General features: G+C 41.3%; 1 protein-coding gene across 1 annotated transcript in view; it reads right to left on the bottom strand.

Moving 5' to 3' along the window:
• trip4 (thyroid hormone receptor interactor 4) overlaps positions 1-23,075 on the bottom strand; it is a 73,086-nt gene that overhangs the window by 23,414 nt on the left and 26,597 nt on the right. Inside the window, exon 12 of the mRNA XM_068573639.1 lies at positions 21,894-21,996. Within this exon, the coding sequence (XP_068429740.1) occupies positions 21,894-21,996 (103 nt within the window). The remainder of the gene's footprint in view (positions 1-21,893; positions 21,997-23,075) is intronic.

The following is a 23,075-nucleotide window of genomic DNA, read 5'->3' as shown; positions in this document are numbered from 1 at the left end:
CGAAGAAGAAGAAAAAAAAAAGAGAAAAGGAGTAATATTAAGTGGCCAGTGGCTTGCTAGTAAGAGCTCGATGAATGCCGTCTTTATCATGCTGGAGCTATCGCTTCTGGTGTTTCTCTCTTGTTGCTTGGCGTTTCAAAAATGGAGAATATGTCTGACAGCTGGCTAACTCTGTAAGCCTGCTTAATGAAACTGACCTCGGGGGTCAGGCAGATTTTCAGAGTCTGATCAGCTGTTTTGGACCAGTTGTTGGTTCGAATCGCGGCCGAGCCAAACTGCCTTTGACCTTTGCAACAATCGTCTCATGTGCTTTTTTTGGCCGTGTTCTGGATATAATTGTGGTGTCATGCTCCCAGGAAACAAAACAGGCAGAGAAATCATGAATACAACATGAATGGAATCTTTTTCTGCTTTTTTTAAACCTGATTTAAATACAACACTGAATACAAAATACACACAACAGGAGTAATGTTTTGTACATGTTCTAAACCAGTCTTAAGGCAACATTCAAAAATGAGACTGAAAGCCACATTAGACAATAATAAATAATGATTAACAGACTTATTACTGCGCTGAATAGATCAATTGTTTTATCATTTCGTCTATAAAGCATCCGAAAAGTGATGAGTGCTAAATGGAAAAAATTATCAAATGTTTTGTTTTGTCCAAGAATAAGACCAAGAAAAGTAGTGAACTTACATTTGAGCCTCTGGGAACATCTCTCGATCAGCTGATCAATCAATCAACACATTTCTGCAGCTCTACTTCCAATTACAGTTCAACAGTACCATACATTTACAATGTTTTAGCAGTATGTTAATTGAGTGTAAAGAGCATCTTTTTTTCTTTTTTCTGATGAGGAATATCCACAAGGATGACAGAAGCTGTCAGAAATACATCAGAGAGAGAGAGAGAGAGAGAGAGAGAGAGAGTGAGAGATAGAGAGAGAAGAGTTTAGAAAACGCAATGCAAAGGGAATATATATATAATTAATCAATCTGTGTATTCCATACTTATATATTACAGTTCCAACTGGGACATTATCTTTTCTGCAAAATACTTATTTTCTGTACACTGGTACATACTACTATTGCACTTCTGGTTGGATGCTAAACTGCATTTTGTTGTTCTGTACTTGTTCATGTGTAATGACAATAAAGTTAAATCTAATCTAACACGGCATTCATTTTCTTGTAATTCTACGAGGTTGGAAAAATGTTGCAATATTATTTTTTTTTAAAGATATGTGTGTAAATGCCAAAGCGACACATAGTTAATTAAGGGCAACTACGCTGTCCAGTAACCAAGTGAAATTCTTTCTCAGTAAATAAATGAATTCCCAGCAGTGACCTCTTCCAATCCAATTTAAGACAATTATTAAAATTCATGGGTGTGAAACATGTCGGGTTCAGAGGACAGAAAGTGATTTTTTTAAATTTTTTTTTACCCTTTGCTGCCTTCTCCACTTCCGAGAGCCATTTTTCATGCCTCGTAACATTCTTGAGCATCGCACAAGAGGAATTACGTCTTGGACCATGAAAAAGAAAATGGTCTCCGCACACAGCGCTGGGCATTCCTCATCGTTTATCTGGCAACCAGACGTAGTATAAAGCACACTCTCCTAATCTACATTTCACATCTGACAGGTTTGTGTGTTGTTTACTCAGACAGTGCGGCACATGACACACGGGAGGGCCACCTCGGCACTTAGAGCTCGTAGCGTTCATGAACACGGAAACGTTATTTCAGTGCGCCGTATACATACAGGCGCATATATGAAGCCCGACCTCTTCATTGAACCCATCCTAAGCATTTAGGAGCAGCGGGTTTCTGTAAAGAGCTCAGGGACACAACATCTACGGCGCGCAATGGTGATGGCCACGGGCTGAAAGACTCTTCACAACACTTTGAGCTCCTCGTGTGTTTGTTTGTGCACCTGCAAATCACCGAAAACATAGAATTTCACTCCATTACGGTGGGAAAACATGTGTGTCTGACAGATAAAGATAAACCTAAAGAGCCGCTGCTTTCACTCCATATGTTAGAAGAGTAATTAACGGCGTGTTGCGGACACACCGCAGGAAACAGCAAAACTGATTTAGGTCAAGCTGAGCGAGTCCAAAAGGAAGGCTTGTCGTCAAAAATAATCATATGCCAGATGAATCAATACGCTTAAAAATATATATTTTATTACTCTGTTGTGTTTAATTTTCTTTTTGCCTCTGTTGTCTTTAATGTTTTTTTTTACATTTATCTTGTTTATTGTATATAATATGTGTATTTGTACGTGTAAACACACATGACTAATAAAGCCGATTCATATATTTTTACTCATGAAAGGATAAGCATAATCCCGCTCATGCACACAAGTCATGCACGTACACAAAACAAAGATATACATGTGCTAGTTCATCCAATTCAAGCAACCCTGCCCTCCGTCTTTCCTTTTCAGCCCGAACAACGAACAAAGACTTTTCAGTCTGCAGAGAGGCGTCGGACTGGTTCTCCCCTAATTGATACAAATCAATTGCTCAAAATTAAAATAGACATTAAGAAGTAACAAAGGCAATCTCGACATTGCGCTGAATACATTAAAAACATAACAAAACACCGGGGATGGTCTGCCGGCTGAGCGCGATAAGGTCTTCAGAGATGATCTCATCATGGTACTCTTCCATTTCTTTAATTGGACACTTGAGAAAACGTATTTTCCAGTTTAATGGAGGGAAGTGATAATTAGAGTTTTAACAAAAATAGGCAGAAATGTAATACATCACATTCTAAACCAGGATAAATGGTGGACATCTTTTGTGTCTGAAGAGTTAAATCCTTTTCTCTAAATTACCTAAATTGAGAGCTAATTCATGAAGATCAGTGTATAGGGATGCCACATTGCTTTTCACATGTCCGCTTCATATTTCAGATTACTAAATAGAATGCTCTATTTACCCGTTTGGAAAGCTTTTGACTCAAGCTTTTTGACCTAAATAGGGTTTTTTAAATGGTTTGAATTTCCTGAAAACTTAATTAAAAGCATGAAAGGATGTACAGTATAAGGATATACTCAGTCCCTACTGCCAGAAATGAAAAAAATTGATATTTTGGAAAGATTCACGAATCAGTGGTGTACTTATTTGTTCTTTTTATAGAACTTCAGACAAACGGGAGAAGATACAAGGAGTTATGCTCCATAATACAGATATAAACCTTCCACTGTATGCTGATGATATAATATTACATAATATTACATTGTGACCAAATATCTGCAATATCAGAAACGTAGCACACAAAACCTTTTATGTCTCTTACTTTACAGATCCTACCTAGTTTGAATTGTTTGGATTCCAGTTTTATGAAACTAAATAAATCATATTTATGCTATTATATAATCTCTCAAATAGTTTGACACCGTAGATTTGCCGGAAAAGAGCGAAAGATTGGTGTTGCTTTCAGCTCATTCAAGTCTGTGTCCCAGGGTCAGATTATTTGATGCATTGTTGAAGTAAAGATACAATATTTGGGAAATAAAAGCACTGACAAGAGTTGTGAGTGAAGATCAGACACCAATCACAACATTTCTCATCTAAAGAAGCAGCTTGATGAAAGCCTCTTCTAAATTCTTATCTGAGAAAGTTTCCTTTAAGAGAGAATGAATGTATATATTTTAACATTTGAAAATGGTCGAGGAGGATCTTAAGTATCAAGCCCGACCTTTTCTTATTTGATAGTACCATAATACACGTCATTGTTGTATTTCTACTTCCTGTTTGCACCTGCAAGCCCAGTGGAAGTGACTATTGGTTTTCTGGCGCGATAGTAATGGAAATCAGTCCGAAAACGATGCTGAAGCACCCGCGTGGACGGATATCGTTTAGTTTTAAACAGATATTCATTGTTATACTGTGGGTGTAGGCTTAGTGTGGTTCTTCAGTGATTCATTAGGTGCGCTTGTACATTTTTCCCAGTGGTTTCGTCTCTAATCAGCTATTTGTAACTGGGTAGGAGGGCAATACAAGCGGGATGGAAAATATTTACCAAGTTGGAAACATTTCATTGTCAAATCACAATTCTAAGTAGGAACAATGGTTCAAAGGGTACAGTTAATCTCATATGTATGCATGTATTTAACTTTCAAAGAGACGCGGCTGGCATGAAACCAACTGTAAACAGAGCGGTTTGAACGGCATCCCAGGGAGAAAGAAAAATACATCTGTAAAACAATAAAAGAAATACCCCTTGTACACATCTGAGAGCTGGAATGTGCAGAATATCGCTATAGTTGGATGTTCGGTGTCTGTTCAGCAAGCGCACATAGGCAGCTCTGTCGAGCGAGCCGCTTACAGTTCCTCAATAATCCATTTACTTGCCTTCGCTATTGGCGTGACTGCAATTTAAGTCACATGGGCGGTAGAGAGATAAATATGGAGCTGCGCACTGAAAGCTGCCTGATGGGGACAAGGCTTGGAATCAAGTAATGGTTCTTTACTTGTTGCCTTAATCAAGAATCATCTGGGTATTTCCAATGACGGCAGAAGGACAGTTGAGGGGAAGCTTGAAGCTAAAGCTCACATTTCAAAATCGTGCTAGAAAATGTCAAATGGAAACAGAGCTCCCAAATTCAATTATGGACTACTGGAGCTTTTCTCTCCAGTATGTTTGATCAGAGATAAGGCAACAGCACCATTTATTTTCATTAGAAATACACAATATGTACACAATATATCTTGATTTTGAGTGAGAAATCCTCAACGATTTCTATAAATAAGAAATTATTAATGATGCATTTGACAAGAACTCCATAATATATATTTATTTTTTTAACTTTTGTATGAAACCTGGAGAGTAAATTCTGTTGACAGACAAAGGAATACCTCCACCAACAATATTTCTTGGGTTTGCGAAATCAGTATTAGGTTTTTACTTTTTAAATTGTGCCTATTTTAAACAGAAGCCACATGTTTCTGGTTATGTTGATTTATTTTCTGCTCATAAGATCTCATAACATTTACACAATGACACCGCAATGTGCAATGATGTAGCCACTCTCCAAGAGAATTGTCCGTATGCCACAGCGGGCATATTACCATATCTCCATCTTTACAGGCAGCTTCTTTCCCCCCTACAAACCATTACTTGCTGCCTCGCCTCATTAGCATTGCAAATAAGACCTAAAGCAAGAGCAGCGATGGCAGCAGCGGCAGAGGAAATAGGACAGAATTAACAAATTATGTAAGAGGCGTGGAAAGAATGGAAGGAACAGAGTGTCGCAACAAGGAGGTGGGTGATGAGGAGGAGGTGTCAAGGCCACATTACAAATCTGATTACACCCTAAACCTGACATCCTTAGACAGCATCCAATTCTTTTGGATCCATACCTTCCTCATCAGGAGATTACTAGTGCCCTCTGTGTGGCAAGCACACATCTAGTGTTTACAGAGTGGTCTATTCTATTGTAATGTGCACAATAAGGTATTAAACAGTAGGTTCTTCTTAAAGCTAAAATATTACAGTTCATGGGAAATCCCTATTTTCCAAAAACACATCCCAAATTAATATATTATGTATCATTTAGGAAGTTATGGCAGTCAAAGTTATAACAGTCAGACCAGAAACCATTTGATTAATTACCAGTTCACATATCAAGTTGAATTGTCGACAAGTTTAATGTGTTTTGAAAGCTTTTCACTATCAATTGGTCATTAAGATGCGGTTTTGCTGGCTCACTTAATGCTGCTCAGCAAACGTTCTGTTCAGTCATGTCATTCCGTTTCTGTAGTCAAGCTTAAAGTGCTGCTCAGCATCATTACTTAAAGAAATAGCGACGGTTATTTAACTCCTGAAAACTGCACTTTTCAGGCCTGCTTGTTGTCAGCTTCTTTTAAAGACTGGGCAATCTCTATAAACGTGAACACACAGACAGCTTATAGGGAAATAAGACGACTTTTATTTGAAAAGAAAACTAAAGAACCCAAGCGGTCCTTACCACACTACGGCATCTTGTGTGCACAGAATATTTTGCAGTTGTTAAGAGACAAATTTCACAGTTTGGCAGAAAGTTAGATGTTCAGACATGTCTGTATTAATTAACTATGAACCTTGAAGCCCGGAATCTGTTAGCTTAGCTTAGCATAAACACTGGAAGCAGAGGGAAACGGCTAGCGTAGCAGTTTTCAAGCTTTGTTTTATTCACAGATTCAATTAACGAGATACAATATTTTAAATAAGGGAGCTTTAGAACTGAATCTAGAAAGCCCGGCTGTTTCATCACGCTTCACAGTCTTTGAACAAATTGCATCCTAAATACGTAACGATAGGACTGGGCAATATGGCCAAAACCGAGAATTTCCTCATTTAATTAGCAACTTTAGTGCCAAACAAACATAACCGGTTCAAGATAAAGAAGAGGAGAAAAAAGTATAATGATTTCGGGACACACACCGACTATGTAACCATGTGTGCACACAAACGGAGTAATCTAATTAAGACGATAGTTGGATTTAACTACACTGGGGTATTCCCATAAACAGAATATTTATCAGTTCTAATTTTCTGGGAAATGTGTTCATATGCTTGTGTGCTTGCTATTATCAATTTTACGACATAATTGCGTATCACGCTATCTTGATATAGGATTTCATCAGGATAGGAATCCGTCGAAAGACGGATTATCATATTGAATTATTGCCCGGCCCTAATTGGCGAGTAAATCATCACCATAACTGATAAGAACGACGGCCAAATCTACAAAACATTTGACCTTGTTTGTGAATAAAAACAAACCACCCAGCCTTATTTTCTGTTTTAAAACAGCCGGCTATTCCAATCAGAGCACTTTGAGTTGCAATCCCAAAAGAGCTTTACTACAGGAGGAACAATGCTGGCAGAACTGAATGAGTGCACGTATCAGTGGGTAATGGACTCTGAGAAACGCTGTAATGAAACGGTACAGAGAAAGAAGCCAGAAGGAAGAAAAGGGCAGGCCGGGGATCTAAGTGCCACTACTCATCATCTGCTGAAGTCAAGGTCGGGACCTTGTGTGGTCTCATGGTCTTCCTGCTCCGCTTTTCAAAGAAATGGCCAACGAGTCGGCTCGGCCAGACTCAAACCGATTGCTTTTTATTCCACCGACCTTCTTCATCCGAAAAGCTAAAAGCTTCAAAAGCAACCATTTACAACAACTCTACGGCCCCGTGCATGTGTGCGTTAATGCAAACCATCCCCGTCCTCTTTTCTAGTATCTGGAAATCGTTTCATAACATAGTATGAAAAAAAAAAAAACGCTGGTCAATATCGTCCCCCTTTTTTTTGTGGCCGAACTTAATTGCTTGTGACACGCAGTGAAACCTCCTCTCTGAATCAGTTTGGCAATTATGTGGCGTGTGCGCTGGTCTGGTTTCTGTGGTGTGTCTGCTTTAATGGGGGCCGGCTCAACTTGGACGCCGTGGACGAGGGGCTGCTCAACACGCGATGGGGGCCGGGGGGGTAACACAAGGAGCCCGATAGAGCGGTAATGCAATATTCATGGTGGGGTGTGAGCGGAGCAGTTAAACACAGCAGAGTTGTTAAGAAGACCTTCCAACCCTCTATCAGGGAGCAGCTGCTGCTGCTGCTCGGGCCTGCTCCCCTTCTCCACAGCCTATCCCTCTTGCTCAGGCATTGTCCCTTTCTTTTTTTTTCCACTGCCCTCCTCCCTCTCTCGATGATCCTCACTCAACCATTAATTTTTAATCACAACTTAAATGGCTGCCTTGGCTGCGGCTGTGGGGGCAGCAAGTCAAGGGCTCTTGCCTCTGGTTACAAAGTAGGAAATAAATTTGAAGAGATCAAGCTGAACATACAGCGAAGAGGGAAGAGGGCTGACGAGGGAGAAATGCGCCGAGAGGAAAAAAATATCAACTTGCTGCCACCATTACGGCTTAATTAGAATCCCGGACTTTCCATTGCAACTGCTACAGGAAATTGAGATCAAATTAAGATAAAGGATTGGATTTTTTTTTCTAGTTTCTTTTTGGGAAGCCGCTCGAATATAAAGACAGGAAAGAATGACTGGGTTTAGATTAGAAGAGGTAGATTAGTTTAGCGAGTCAAGTGGCAGACTGAGACTGAGCTTAAAACAAGTGATGCCAAATAAACAAAAATGCCAATAATTCACTGGTTCCAGCTCATACATTGTGGATATTTGCTGCTTTTCTCTGTCTTATTTGACATTAAAATGTATACTTTAATCCCTAATCCCACAGGATTTTTATTACCAGGGGACCTCATAGGATTTACAAAGAACCCCCGCATTTCTGTTTTGTGCAGTCTGTATTGTACTCATATTTACTGACATTATCCCCCAGGTATGATGTAAAGTCCCTGCGTAACATCCACTTCTATCAAAATGATTTTACTCTGAATATCAACTTATCATACAGGCCTATTCATGTGTAGAGACAATACTCACAAAGACGTCTTGCTGCGGTGCGATTGGGTCGTCTCCGTGCTGCGAAGCAAAAGGAGCCTCCTGACTTTGCACAATAAATGTTGTCCACATGTTTTTAACGTGTAATTGCCACCGCAGACGCCAGAATTCTGGACCATGTGAGAGGCAGAAAAAAAAAAAATGTCTGGAGAAATACGACCCCAAATCACAGAGATACCAATTCCCAGGGGACCGATGTGGTTTCCATTTGGTGGTAGCTTGTCATTTTAAGTGCCTTCATCATTTCAAGTGTCAAAATACAGTAATTTGCTTGTGAAATTGAACTTTTTACAAATTACAGACATGGACGATTTGCACAAGATGAAGATCACAGACGACCTTGGCAATTATTACAAATTACTAGAGGGACCCCAACAATGCTGGTCACGTGATATTGGGGCTCGAGTGACAAAAACAAGCAATTTGAGACCTCGAACTACGCTTAAGAACATTGTGATGAGGATATTTTCTGTACATTTTACAGAGCGACTAATCAAATCAGTAAATTGAAAAAAATAGTCAGCAATGAATTGATACCTATTGCAGCCCCGACTTGCGTCATATTTCCTTCCAAACCGCCAGCATACCAAGCGTGTAAGAAATACAGCTCACAGCGGGAGTGTATGAAATGCTGAACCACTTATTCGTGTAGAAAAAGGCTTGTGTGGATGTTGTCAGTGAGGTGGCAGCACTCAGGTTTTCCCCCCCTGCATTATTTATCTTTCCGTATTGGGGTGGTCTGACCCACTCCTGTAATGAGAACGAGAGTCACGGTCTGTTTGGAGTCCCGGGGCATCGCCGTGCGACCGTGTCCCTGGATCACTGCTCAACCACACAGGCCTCTACACAGCCAATGTTTGCTCAGACTTCACTTGGACTGTAAAAGTCAAGCCTTGTTGACACATCTGTGCCGTCTCTCCCCGAGGCTAATGGCTATTACATCTGTCTGCTTCCCCTTCAGAGGGGAGAGGGAAAACTACAAGAATCAAATGTTCTTTTAGAAAACAGACAAAGTGAAAACACACCGACGGCGGACGGCGGAGAGAGACGAGCGCCTCCACCGAGGGGTCTCGACCACCGCCGCCGCCGATCGTTCTCACGAGTGGAGCCAGGTGATGACGTTGGCCTTGTGGCAGCAGCAGCAAGTCAATGTTTATGCCTTTCACAGGTCACTTTTCCCGCCGGTATCTAACATCTTATTTTTCTGAATCAAGCCCAACGTATACCTCATTTTCAACTAAATGACTTTTCACAGCTACAAACACCGGAGCATGTTATGTGTGTGTATTGTATGTGAAATCTTTAAGAACATATACAGTTTATTGATTAAAAATATGATGTATTGGAGCTCCTTGGTCGCCAAGTGGTTACAGTGCATGCCATGTACTACTGTGGGACCTTTGTTGCATGCCGCACCCCTCTCCTTGTCCGACGGTCCTCAGGTTAATTATTTATTGGCGAAAAAAGCCAATAAATAAATAATACATACGAACACACACACACACACACACAGTGTGTATGTAAATAAATAAATATATACACACACACATAGCGGGTAAAATAAGTATTAAACGGGTCGCCATTTTTCTCAATAAATATGTTTCCACCAGAGGTTGGTGACACCCCGAGTAACCCATACATACAAAGAAAACAAATAACTTCAGAAATGAAGTTATGTGTAATAAAATGGAACGACACAGGGAAGAAGTGTTGAACACGCTGACTGAAATGTATTTAATAATACAAAAGCCTTTGTTGGTTCAAGACGCCTCCTGTATGAGAAACTAGTCTCATGTGTTCTTTCCATAGATTTCTTTTTTATTGGATTCAACCTTATTGTTGCAAACGTACTGATGCATTGCTTACAGAAGGACTTCTAAAACATCTGAATGTTCCAGTGAGCACTGTTGGGGCCTTAATCATAATAAATAATTTAACCATAAATCGGGAACGACCACCGGTGTGAAATTCACTTTGTATTTGGGTTCAAAATAAATAAAAATAACCTCCAGTGAGTCTTTTTAACCACATTAAGTGACTCATTGGCCGTGTCTAGTTTAACATCCTCACCTCCGTCAGCTTCTTGAACTGTGCAAATAATCCAATTATTGATCCTCGATTCTTAACCTGACAAATTAACAAAGTCAAGGGAGCACGCCAACTGCATCCGCGCTCGCTAGCAGGCCTCCCCCATTCAGTCCACACTACACACACACACACACACACACACACACACACACACACACACACACACACACACACACGAGTAATCTCTCACAAATCAAGAACATCGATCACATTGCAAAGCACATCTGTCTGCATCCCCCTTCTCAGAGCCGATCCAGATTGATTACTCTGACAGGCTTAGGACGGAGACAAAGCCAGAGGGGGAGAAAAGATGGGACCAAACCGTGAAAACAAAAGAAAACGTGGGAGTGAAAACAGAGCACTAACCAACATACGAGTCCAGTCACAAAAGGGACGGACACAGATGTGTAAAATCTGTTGTTTTTTTGTTGTATTTGCACATTTGTATTCCATGTCGGTGGGCTACTCATTTACAATGCACCCAGAGGCACCCAGATGGAGTGAAGCCAGTGGAAGTGCCGTCTTGTGCGTCTCACTTCCTGAACACTGACCCACATAATGCGAGTGTGCGAGACCAGGGAACAAAACTGCGATGCGTTGGCTGCTTCGACAGGGAGGTGAGCAGCGTTCAAAAGCCCTGGATCAAGGATGGACGGAGAGTGAGTGCCGTGCACTTTATAAGCCTGAGGTAAGAATGAAAACAGCTACTTATGATAGGCACAAACCTGCATGTGGAAAAAGGTTTTGAGGTATTTTTTTCTCCTTGCAGTAAAAAAAAGAAGAAGCAAAGATCACTTGTACTGTGGAAATAATTTGGTTCCAAAGCCCATGTTTTTAAATCCACTGCTCAGACTGCATGAAACAGGCATTACTCTCCTTGCTACACTTTCATCCACGGTATATTCCTGAAGACTAAATCAATTTTAACCTCAAGAGTACAACCCTCACAGGCATCATCAGAAAAACTGGCTTGTGCAACAATGCAGTAACATCTATATCTCTATAACAAAGGACCCAGTAAGCTTCTCACACATCTACAATATCGCTGAATGAATTCAACGCGCAGAGAGACGGATATCTGTTCGAACCAGAGCAGCACGGAGACACACGTACATACGACGCTCTGTAACGCGGCATAATTGCATTACATTAAATAACAACTCGACAGAATCTGCAGAAAGCGTTGCCACTCATGCGGTAAACGTGACACTGAGGGAAAAGCGCCGGCATGTCAAATGCTGATTGATATGGATTTTGTAATGGTGACTGATAAAAAGGCAACAATGCTTCGCTGAGATAAGCAAAGACAAATCTATTGCTACAACAAAGAGCAATATCTTTACACAGTCTTTTCACCATTTGCTGAGACGGGAAACTAAGAGGTTTCATTACACAGGGCGGCCGATAAAAACCTCTGGGCTCAAGTGCAATCAAATACAGCACGGCGCTCTCGGGCCAAGCATGTCTCTGTCGGAGCGACACGGCACTAAAATAAAACAATGTTATTTCAATGATATGAATGAAATCTGCCTCTGCTCGACATCTGCAATACACAAAGATAATCACAAGGTATTACTTATGCCAGATGTGTCTTATTCAAGTAAAAACAAAGTAAAATATGTTCAATTTAGTGAATCGTGCAACATTAAGAGATCTTTGAACAAAATCTTAGACATGCACCTGGAGTCTTATCTGCACAAAGAAAGTCTAACACTCTTTTAGTGTAATCTGTTACGCTGTTAAGATGGCCTGATAACACCACAACCTCCGAGACAAAGGGAACCATTAATTCTTTCATAATAGCCTCTTCTGTAATTATTCTGTGCAAGTTGTTTTCTACTGAAGCCGCCGCTGTTTTGACATGTTGATGACCGGATATAGTCTAGAAATACACAATGTTGATTAAAAAAATTAAATTTTCTGATACATTTCCGCAGATTCACGCAAACGCCCCTGTGAACCTCCACGTAGACGGGTGTTCTGGGTAAGTGAAAAAAAGGCTTATCAAGAAGCTCCCAAATCCCAACAACGCCCTCAGCGCCAAGCGAGCTAATCGTACGTATAAGTAATATATAATAATATAATAACTTTATTTATATAGCACTTTTAAAAACAGAGTTTACAAAGTGCTTTAACAGATTTGCAAAGAATACACTCGACCCAAATAGTGGCAAACAAAAAAGACCATACCATAAAAGTGTTGAACACAACCAAACAAATAGCCAAAAAGAACAGTAGAAAACAAACAAATATAGAAAATATACAAATAAAACCATGGGACGACATCACTTAAAAGCAATTGTACAAACATGGGTTTTGAGAAGTGATTTAAAAGAAGTTATTGATTCTGCCAGCCTTATCTCCTCCGGCAGGTTGTGTAAAAGAAAAAGACTCAGAAGTTCAGAGCGCCCCGTGTGCACATTTCTCCCACGTGCAGCCCGGAGAAGCGTGTTGCGGCCCGTCTGCATGTGCCGTTGCACTCGCACGTTATTCAGTGTCGAGAGTCATACAGAGTCATGCACACTGTAGGCCTTGCGGGCGCAGGCAGATGATGAAACGTACAGTCACGCGGATGCAGAATGACTAAACTTGGGCTTCAGAAAGCGCAGCAGTCAAAAACAGGCGACGGTGCATCGATGTTTTGAAGAAGAAAAAAGAAAAAAGAAATACAATTTTCATTAATATACAGCACAATACTCTTCGCTACAGCCTAATTTACTTTCCGGTGAATGCAATTCAGCATGCAGGAGTGTTGTCAGTGAATCTGTAAGGGCAAGCACATCTAGTGTGGCAAAGTTTATTGCTTGGGGCTCCGCTCTTGCTCCCATGCCTGTGTGCTCTGGTCTCTGCTCGACAGCTCAGCTCTCTCCTCTCTTCTCCTCTTTTCTCCTCTCCCCATTAACCGGCTGACAGATCAGTAATAAACACAGCCTGTCACCTTCAAGGCCTGCCTCTCATTTACTAGAGAACACATGAAACCCCGCTCTCTTGTTCCCTCTCTATCTCTCTCTGCCTCTCTCTTCCCTTCATCCGCTGAGCTCATTGGAGCTGAAACCTGATTTTTGGCCCCGGCCGCCTCCGAGGCAGAAAATTCTCCTCTGCATCCAGATAGTACTGGGGGAAAAAAAAAACGCATGAATATTAAATGGGAAAGCCATGAATAAATAATGAAAAAAGGACTTCCGTCGCTCTAACCTCTTTCTGTCTCCTAGCAGTGGATGACAGAGGAAGAGTGCAGGGGAGGGGGGGAAATAAAAAAACATGACCACCTCAGGAGAGAAGGTGGACGTTTGTTAGGTAATTGGCTCTCTCTATTTGCAATCCCATGGCGCTGCGATTTCACACATAAAACAAAGAGGTAATCACAAGGTAACAGTGCAGCCGATGGTTAGTGGAGCAAATTTCAACTGCAATATTTTCACTATGAATATATTGTTTTATTTCCATATGTGCTGCCACCTGAGGGATACAAACCATACATATTGCAACAGCTCCATAATGTATGCGATCAAAATGCAAATGACATTGAAAAGAGAGCTTGAAAGCCAATGTGTACAAGTGATATGATGTTAAATGGATAACAAACAAATAAAGACAACCAGTTATATGTGATATATACTCACTAGTCCCTTGGCGCGTGGCTCATATGCAGGAACAACTAAATATAGATTTCTTTTTTGCTTCAATATGGAATACAGGAATTGAGTGGCCTGCATTTATTTTTACCAGAGCACATGGAGACTAAGTGTTGCTGCTGTATTACATGCGTTTGCGTGGGTTAGTGTTACATACATATGCTGTAAATTACAGCCCCATCGCACTAATCATGAGCGCGATGAGTCAAGTTAATTATTTTTTTTTATACTAAATTAGAGCCGTAGAATAGTAGTTAAGAATTCAGACCCTTTTTAAAAAAAAAATAATATTTAGCAGCCTATATCTAATTACCGCTCTATAAAAAGGCATTTTTCTTTGGTAATGTCGGAGTCCGCCATTCCAAGTCCAAATTCTCTTCGCATGCACGAGCGACGTGAGGTGTGCATGTGATCTTGCGTTATTGTATTCATTATTTCTCAATGAGTCAGAGCCGTAGTAAAGGGTCCTTTATACTTTGCTTTTACGCAGAGATTCAAGCATGCAAGACTTGCAAGGGGCCCTTGCGTCGTCCCGTCGGCCATCTCGTGTGCGTCGCCTAAAATTTCGGACTATCCGGCAAAGCTACGCGAGCCGTTCGCAGCCCGCAAGACTGTGATTGGTCTGCTAACCACGTCCTTTCTGAGTCTTGCATTTATGGTTTCATAGCATATTACCGCCATTTTTAAAAGCCGTAGCAGAAACACAAACAATGGATCCCGTTGAAGAACGTTTGGCTGAAGAGGTCCTGCAAATATGAGCGTTTATATAACCCGTCTGATGGAGTATAAGGACACGCAGATGGCGGTGAATTCCTGGAGGGAGATATCGGTGAATGTCGGTGTGCAGGTTGACTCTAAACGCTCGTTGCGCCACCTACTGTTCTGGCGTATGGAAAAGGCGGGAACCATAAACCAACACGAGTCCGTTGATGCAACTGCGTGGCCAGCCGCAGTTGCAGTTGCAAGAGTGTGTATCGCCATTAAGTCACTGCTCACACAACCCCCACGTTTCCCACTGCTGTTGCTTCACATTAAAAACGTTCAACTGGCTTTTATTGTGGAGCCGTTAAAGTCAACGTAGTGTTGGTGGCATCAAGGCTATCTGCTCGTGTGTGGAAATCACATCATGTTTGCTTGTGGAATGATGGGGGTAAAAAAATGGCCAATTATTGAAAGACTTCCTCACATTTGGTTTTAGTTAGTTCTGTGCTGTGTAAGTAGACACACAGGTGGATCTTGGCTGCTCGAGGAGTTGAACTGCACTTGCTGTGACCATCGGTAACCACCGGTATCACCAAACTAACCGGGACTGAAGTCTGGAGGGTCATCACTTTAAGGCCGTTGATGGCTATTAGAGACGGCGAGAACATTTCGCGCTCGCAATCGTGTACCGACGACAAACGCCGACCAGATTGCAAACCGACTCGGCTCGAGAGACACGAGCAATCGTGGCTTAATTTTGTTGTGGTTTTCCTTCCAAAAAAAAATAAATAAAAAAGAGATAACGGAGGAGAGAAGAGAAATAGATAATGTCCCCCCGTTTGACGGTGGTAAATTGGAGCAATTGGTCTATAATTACCCAGCCTATTGTTTTCACTGAGCTCTACAATATACTACTAACAGCGTGTACTTCAAGCAATTTGTTTTTGCCCGTGACAGCAAGATCCAACTGGCAAAAAGAAGCAACTCACCTTTATTTGGAGAACCTCCTTATATTGTTGAAATGATAAAACAATGAAACAAGACAGAGTTGCCTGTTCAGGCTGTTCATATGTCATAGAAAGGAAACTCCACTTCTCATGATATCTAATACCATCCAACACAAGAGTACATATTTACTTCCATGATCAACACTTACACACAGCATTATATTTTCATACTTGTGTAACTGGTGTAGGAATATTCCCAAAAGTGTTTGCTGTTGATATCTGTTTTAACGGCTGTTCAAACATAGCTGAATTCTGCTGCACATATAATCGGAAGAAATGGAAGAAAACGGTATTGGCGCCCTGAGCGTGAGGACTTTGTCGACCTTGAGGTCCTTTTGAAATGACTGTGGTCTCCGGTGATTCTGAGATTATCTATATGTCAATGACTTACGCTAGTAGAGATAAAAAAGATCTCATCATGACCTGAAGCTGGAGTGGAATTTCTCATCTTAGTAATTATACCCATGACTTTCTTCCCTGTAGTTGGATCAAACCTCAGCAAAAAAAAAAAAAAAAAAGGAGCTCTTTTGTATCTGCTGGAGAGCCATCAGAGTGACTAATCTTTATAGAAAAAAGATAAGCCAGTCCTCACAAAGCACTCACTGAATTCACATGTAATATCACAAGAGTTATACGCTCGGCACCGAGCGTAGTGAAGAGCTCCGAATGACCTTTTCCCGCTTTAAAAATCTGTTAAAGGACATTCTGTTTTGTTTCTATAATGAATGAATCTTAACAGAACAAATGCACACTACAGTGGCAGAATTTCTTCTAATTTTTTTTTGAATCGCGATAACATTTCCAGCCGTATCTGGTAGTACGACTTTAAAGCCTGCTAAATTATCCCAAGATGGAACAAGAGGCATCAGAAGCCTTGAGCTTATCAACCACATTTTGAATACTTGAACTGTTGCTCTTCATTAGCTAATTCAGTGAGTCAGTTGAGTATGGGGAGTACTTGTACAAGAGATTTGCAGTTTTTCTTTCCTTTCTTTCTTGCTGGTCGAGCACTCTTTAAACAAGGCTTAAAGCCATTTGATTCACTCACGCAACATTACTCTGGGTATCCACCCTTCATGCTTGGGAGCAATAGGATTGTAATTCTTTGGAGGCACCATAGGAGGAAGGTCAAACTTAATTCTCAGGTTACCTAATGCTTTGCTCTGCGGAAACAGCACAGAGAGGGGCAGCTTCGGGCTCGTTCGGCGGCGACAGTCCAAGCGTGATGGCGACCAATTTAAGTGGAGATGGGCGGTGATTGAGAGTTCTCTGAAATGCTCGGCAGAAGGGTACGTTAAGCCGAAACTAAACTCACTTTAAAAATGACAAAAGGGGGGATGGAACGAGCAGCAGGAAACTCCGCACCTCGTCAAAAGGAGTTTCCGTCACACATTGAATTCATTACAACGTAGTCCGGGCTCTGATCTACGGCAGACTATTGGATCTTGGTCAGACTCTTGTCATTAAAATAAAACATATTTGGCTAATTGTGATGCCTCCAACTGGTTTGAGGTTCAGTGTGAGGCCGACAGATTTGACTCATGAATCTTTGCATGCTACGAGATAATGAACAGCCACTGTAACCATGGCAAACTAATGTTGGTTGAGAATCTGTTATGGCCTGAGGAGGGTGATTATAGTTTACATAATTGTATGTGTTTTGTGTCTTTGGGATCAGCTGAAAAGGTCCAGTCACTTTGGCCCTCGTAGCATAAAACTATTCGTTGAAAATTAAATAAAATGTTTTTAATAGGGATGGGAATCACCAGATACGATACGTATCCCGATACGATATTATCGCGATACATCTAGTATTGCGATATAATGCAATTTATTACTTTTTTTCAACTGCAAATTGTCCCCAAAGGAAAACTTTGTCAACAAAAAATAACTTGATTTCATTATTCTAGGACCAAAACGTTTAGAATTAATTAAATAAAAGATAGATACTTGGCTTCTGTGTATCGATAACATAATGTCACGCAAAATATCGCGATACTATGCTGTATCAATTTTTTTCCCATCCCCTAGTTTTTAACAGCAAATTTGGTTTGGCATTTTGCATTAGAGCTTACTAAACGGAGCAAATATTTTTAGTGGTATATGACTTGCGTTTCACTTTTACTATGTGGCTGTGTACACACTCGCTGTGTGCACACAGCCACATCACACGCAGGATGTCAGGCTATTAAACACATACAGCGAGCGAAGGCCGGTTATAAGGAGGAAAAAAGGGGGGAATGCGGATCCGTGTCAGAGAGCCAAATAGCTTTCAACGCATGCAGACTGACCTTCAGCTCACACAGAAGCACACACACACACACGTTAATACAAAATGTTCACAGGATGTGACCATAAACCATAATGCATATCCCTTATTACAGGGAGTGAGCCTTGGCTGCATGCCATTTTAAATGTCACAGACTTCTCCACAGGGTAATAACTGATCAACCTGCATTGAGCATCGCCTAACATATCATCTACAGTACAAAGCCGACTGTAAAACTGTCAGTGGAGAGAGAGAAAGAGAGTGAGAGAGAGTCACTTGATTTGATAATTGCTAAACGCTTCCAATAACGTTCATCCATATGTGGGTGTTCCAGCTTCCCCGCTGTAATATGCAATATTGCTCCACTGCCAGTAAAGCAGAGCGTCTGCTGGAAGTGCCGACCCCTCAAGAAACAAACGCGCGAGGTAGACTGCAGCATCATGCCGCTCTCAGCTCATTTGTTTGGCTCGCCAGTCAGACAAATCAAAAACAAATCACATTCATATCCCAAACAAAATGCATGCAGCTGCAAATCATCAAGCGCAATATGCGGGAGAGTGAAAGTAAAATAAAAAAGTGAGGAAAATAAAAAGCACTTACACTCAAAGTATTATTTTTTTTATAGTCCCGAAATCATTAGGCGCACAACAGACATAACTGTTTTTATTTATTTATTTAATCGTTTTTTTCTGCTTTTGTCTGTATGTTTCTTTTCTCCATGTATCAACCTGTCTGTTGCATAATAATTAATAATCGACCAAACCTGGTATCAATTAGTTTATAGATATGTTTGTGTGATATGATGACTGTTTGCTGTGTAGAGTGAAGCAGATATGTCAGATGTACTCAGGAGTATGGAGATATGTGCGTTTAGGTGCGTGTATATGTGGAGACGTCTAGCTCGGCAAAATGAGATGACCTCTTTGTTTTTTATTTATTCCTATGTATATATTTTTCTGTACTCTAGGTGGGTGTACCAGTGGCAGGGGTATGTTGTATGTGTAAAAATAATAATAATAAAAAAGGATAGAAAATAATGGAAGTATCAGCTGAAATGCATTTTTGCTGTTATGGGTCTATCGAAATAAAAATATATATATAAAAAAAATATTTATTTTTTTTCTTCAAAATAAAAGCACTGATGCCAAACAGATGAATAATACATTACATTTCAGTAATACAGACTTTAATGGATGTAGATTGTAGCAGTTATGTTTTCAGCATTTCACCTGTATGCTCATCTTAAATTGACCCAGAAGAGTAGGTGTTGCCAAGGTAACAGCTAATGGGGAGGTTAATAAATAAAGAAAGCCAGGACTAAAATCCCCGCTGACATTTTCAACATAGTATTCTGTAACGTCAAGGCTAGTTAGCTCGTCACCAGCTCGTATTCATCAACACTCCCACTTTTCCACAACATGACTGCAGAATTTGCTTAATGACAGAATCAATCTCAGCAGCAACACAATGTAATTTCTACATGTGTTTTTTTTTTAGTTGTTTTTTTTTTTTACACCATCCACCAAATTAATGTTGAACACACTAATGGAAAAACAAACAATTGTGCATGTTATGTAATAAAGCACCGAGTCGGCTGAAAGGAACAGAAAACGCAGAGTGACTGCGGCCTTTTTTTTCCCCTTCCTGCTCATTCTGATGAGGCATGAGATGGCTGGCGATGCCGGTGACAAGAGGATCTTGTCGATGTAAGCTGCTGGGGGAGCAAAAAATACTCGTGCTAAGCCCCCCTGAGTAAGATGAGCGGCAATGCTTTGACCCGTGAGATGCAGTGGGAATTGAGGTGGAAGAGCCGGGGCGAGAGAGCAACAGAGTGAGATAGTGAAAAGCTAGCTGGTGACAGAAGAATAAGACAGACCGGACTGTGCGGGTCCAGCGGGTCAGGATAACCGCTCCAAATACCAGCGCTAATGTGGACAGCTGGGAGTGTGTTGTGATCAATGCGCACGACATGATGACAACGTATGCGCGCAAAACTGTACACATGATGCACAGCATGAGGACAGGTGGTGTGGAAGGTACGACAGTACTATAAACAGGGATAGTCTATTTAAGCTAAAAGGTGGGGGAGTAATTGGATGCACAGTAATAATTATCGGAAATATTTTTACATTTTATTAATGTCCCCCATTACGCGAAATAATTTCACAGGTTCTTGAATTACATGTCGTAGTGCACCCAATGTGGTCTGTAGAGAATTACCAGCTGGCGTCTGTGTTCACGTTCGAGGGAATATCAACGCTCTAATGTGTGAATTTCATACATTATGTGAGCTTTTGTGTCATTAATGTCTGGATAAAAACTGATAGTTTCACTAAAATAAGAAAAGCAGTTGTGTGCTGTGTGAGCGGGAACAAAGCTGGAAGACTGAAATGTAGTATTGCATTTCTTTGCAGGTCGTGACATGCAAAACGCCTCTGGTTTAGAATAAACTTCCCATAAAGATACTGCTGGTATGTTTTTGTAGACGTTAAAATGCAAGGCCATCAAAACAAACCCACGGAGTAAAGGTGTAACTAAGTGTTTCTCTTTTTTCCCCCCCCCGACGCCAGCATTCTCCAGAAAACAAATGCTGCAAAGTTCAATATTCCACAACTGAACCGGAAAAGAAACAGGCTGCAGTTACTGTAAGAATGAATAATAAAGACTATTGATGATTAACAATTTACAACGGGCAAGGTCAACGAAGCCATATTTATTTCGCCGCCCGACAGAGAGAAAGATGCTGATTCATAAAACCACAAGCGACTGCGGCTCTGAATAATGGAAGTCCAGATTTCCCTCCAGCGATCTGTGCCTCCGACAGCAAGCCGCCTGTAACAATGTGTCAGCAAGATCCACCAGCTTCAGCCGTTTATGCAGCGCTGCGTTAATCACAGTTAGAATGAAATGTAGGAACAATTAAAGACAGAGAGGAAGACTTGAACAATATTTATAGTCTTCAGCTGAAATCTTTTATATCAGTGATCAAACTCTTAAGACATGCTAAAATCTTACACAACGAGCGCTTTATTTCATTTTTTTTCCTCTCTCCACTGGTCATGTAGGCACTTAAACCACTAAAATGGTAGACACGGTCATCAAATCCATGTTAGAAAGACACAGCTCCTGCTCTTTAGCCTCTCTTTCTCTTTTCTATCGCACAAATGAAATAAAAAAACCTTCTCTATCAATCTCGAACGATCTGAAATGGAGGCACAGCTGCATAAACAAAGCTCTCAACGTCTTCAGGGGGGTTTTGAAATATTAACAAAAGAGCTTACAGGTACATCATTTTGCAGCAGCGGCTATGGCAGCGGAGGGAAAATGTGTTTGAGTCCTATTATAAATCACACAATACAGCAACAGCGCCACACATCCAGGCCTGGCGCATCGTCCCCCAGGCAACCTGACGGCAACCCCCCCCCCCCCCCCCCCACCCACCCACCTTTACAGATGTCTCTCGGAAAGGATTGTACGGAAGAACGATGTGTGCTTTTTAAATTTAGTTTTTTTATAAATGGACATATAGTAATCAGACCCCGCGTTTGCGGTTATCACTTATTTGCACGTCCACGTATGCATACGTGTGTGCAGCAGACGGGAGAGCAGATATAAAAAAAAAAAATGAAACGCATATATAAAAATATATATCATGATAAAGACATCCAGTTGGCACACGCTAATTTATTCCACTCCACTTCCCCTTACATGAAAGAAGTAGGACTTACAGATCTTGTGCTTCCCTTTCATGGGGAATTTCACCAGCAGCTCCTGGGGGTTGGTGCAGATGAAGACAAATGGGGAAGAAGACTCCTCGCAGGTATTAGGGAACTGCAGGGGGTGGGGGGAGAGAGACAGAAAGAGAGAGGGAGAAGAACAGTTTAGCATCATCTTACACAGAACTACCGCGGCCAGATTGGGCACAGAATATGGTAAATCGCTTGAGCGGTATCACGATAATGAATCATTCAGTGAGTGTCTGTTTATACACCGGCATCAAGAAGCGAGATGTCCTCCGTGCACGCCTGATGTAATACCACATGCCCTGACAGCAACTGATAGTTATGAGTCTCTCTGGGTTTTTCGGCACTGTAATTGCACAACTAATGATGCTGTTGCTAATGAGAGCCGTTACACCACTTGCGAGCAGCAAAAAGATGAGACAAAGTCTATCGCAAACCGGCACCGAAATTCCCCAGAAAAATATGTTCTCAGGAGGTGGATGTGCACGGACAAGACTCACACAATTAAAATGAAGGGGGGGAAAAATGGATGTACAATATTCACATCGTCTAGTAATCACACAAAGAATTGTTGACTTCCAACGTGTCGGGAATTTATGAAAAGCATACTTTTAAATCCGTGGGAGGGCATCGCATTCAACCATACCCATGACATATTTATGCACGCCATGCGACAAGCCATAGCTCAGCGTTATGACGGAGGGGATGTTTTACAGCACATAATTGACAGCAGCCCACGGCTTACCTCTCTCTCTCTCTCTCCCTGTGTTATTGATTGGTCTCTCAGGTGAGAGTATGGGATTGACTGACACAGTGACAAAGGAGTCATCTTTCCCATCACTGGCAGCCAACGGCTCTCAGCTCATCCAATTTCCTCCGGCGCTATCAGATAGTGCCTGTGATTGCATCTAGCCGGCCAGGAAGCGGCTCTCTTTCGTGACGGCATGCTTTTTTTTTCTTCTCTCTCCCTCTCCGGCTGCCCCCCCCAGTCTCTTATTCACACTCTCCCCTATCTCCCTCAAAGGAGCACTGAAGGTTGTGACAAATTTGGGGCTTTTAAGGGAAATCAACAACGTCTGCAACCCCATCTGTATGGTGCCTGACAAACTGGGGGAGAGACGACGGAGATGTTTATTTCAGTTTACAGTCCGTGTCGACTCGAGCGCA

This window comes from Clinocottus analis, unplaced genomic scaffold (assembly GCF_023055335.1).
Source record: "Clinocottus analis isolate CAN_PGR_092001 unplaced genomic scaffold, fCliAna1.0.p SCAF_1, whole genome shotgun sequence".
Lineage (NCBI taxonomy): Eukaryota > Metazoa > Chordata > Actinopteri > Perciformes > Cottidae > Clinocottus > Clinocottus analis.
The sequence above is the reverse complement of the archived record's forward strand: the minus strand, read 5'-3'. Positions and strand labels throughout refer to the sequence as shown.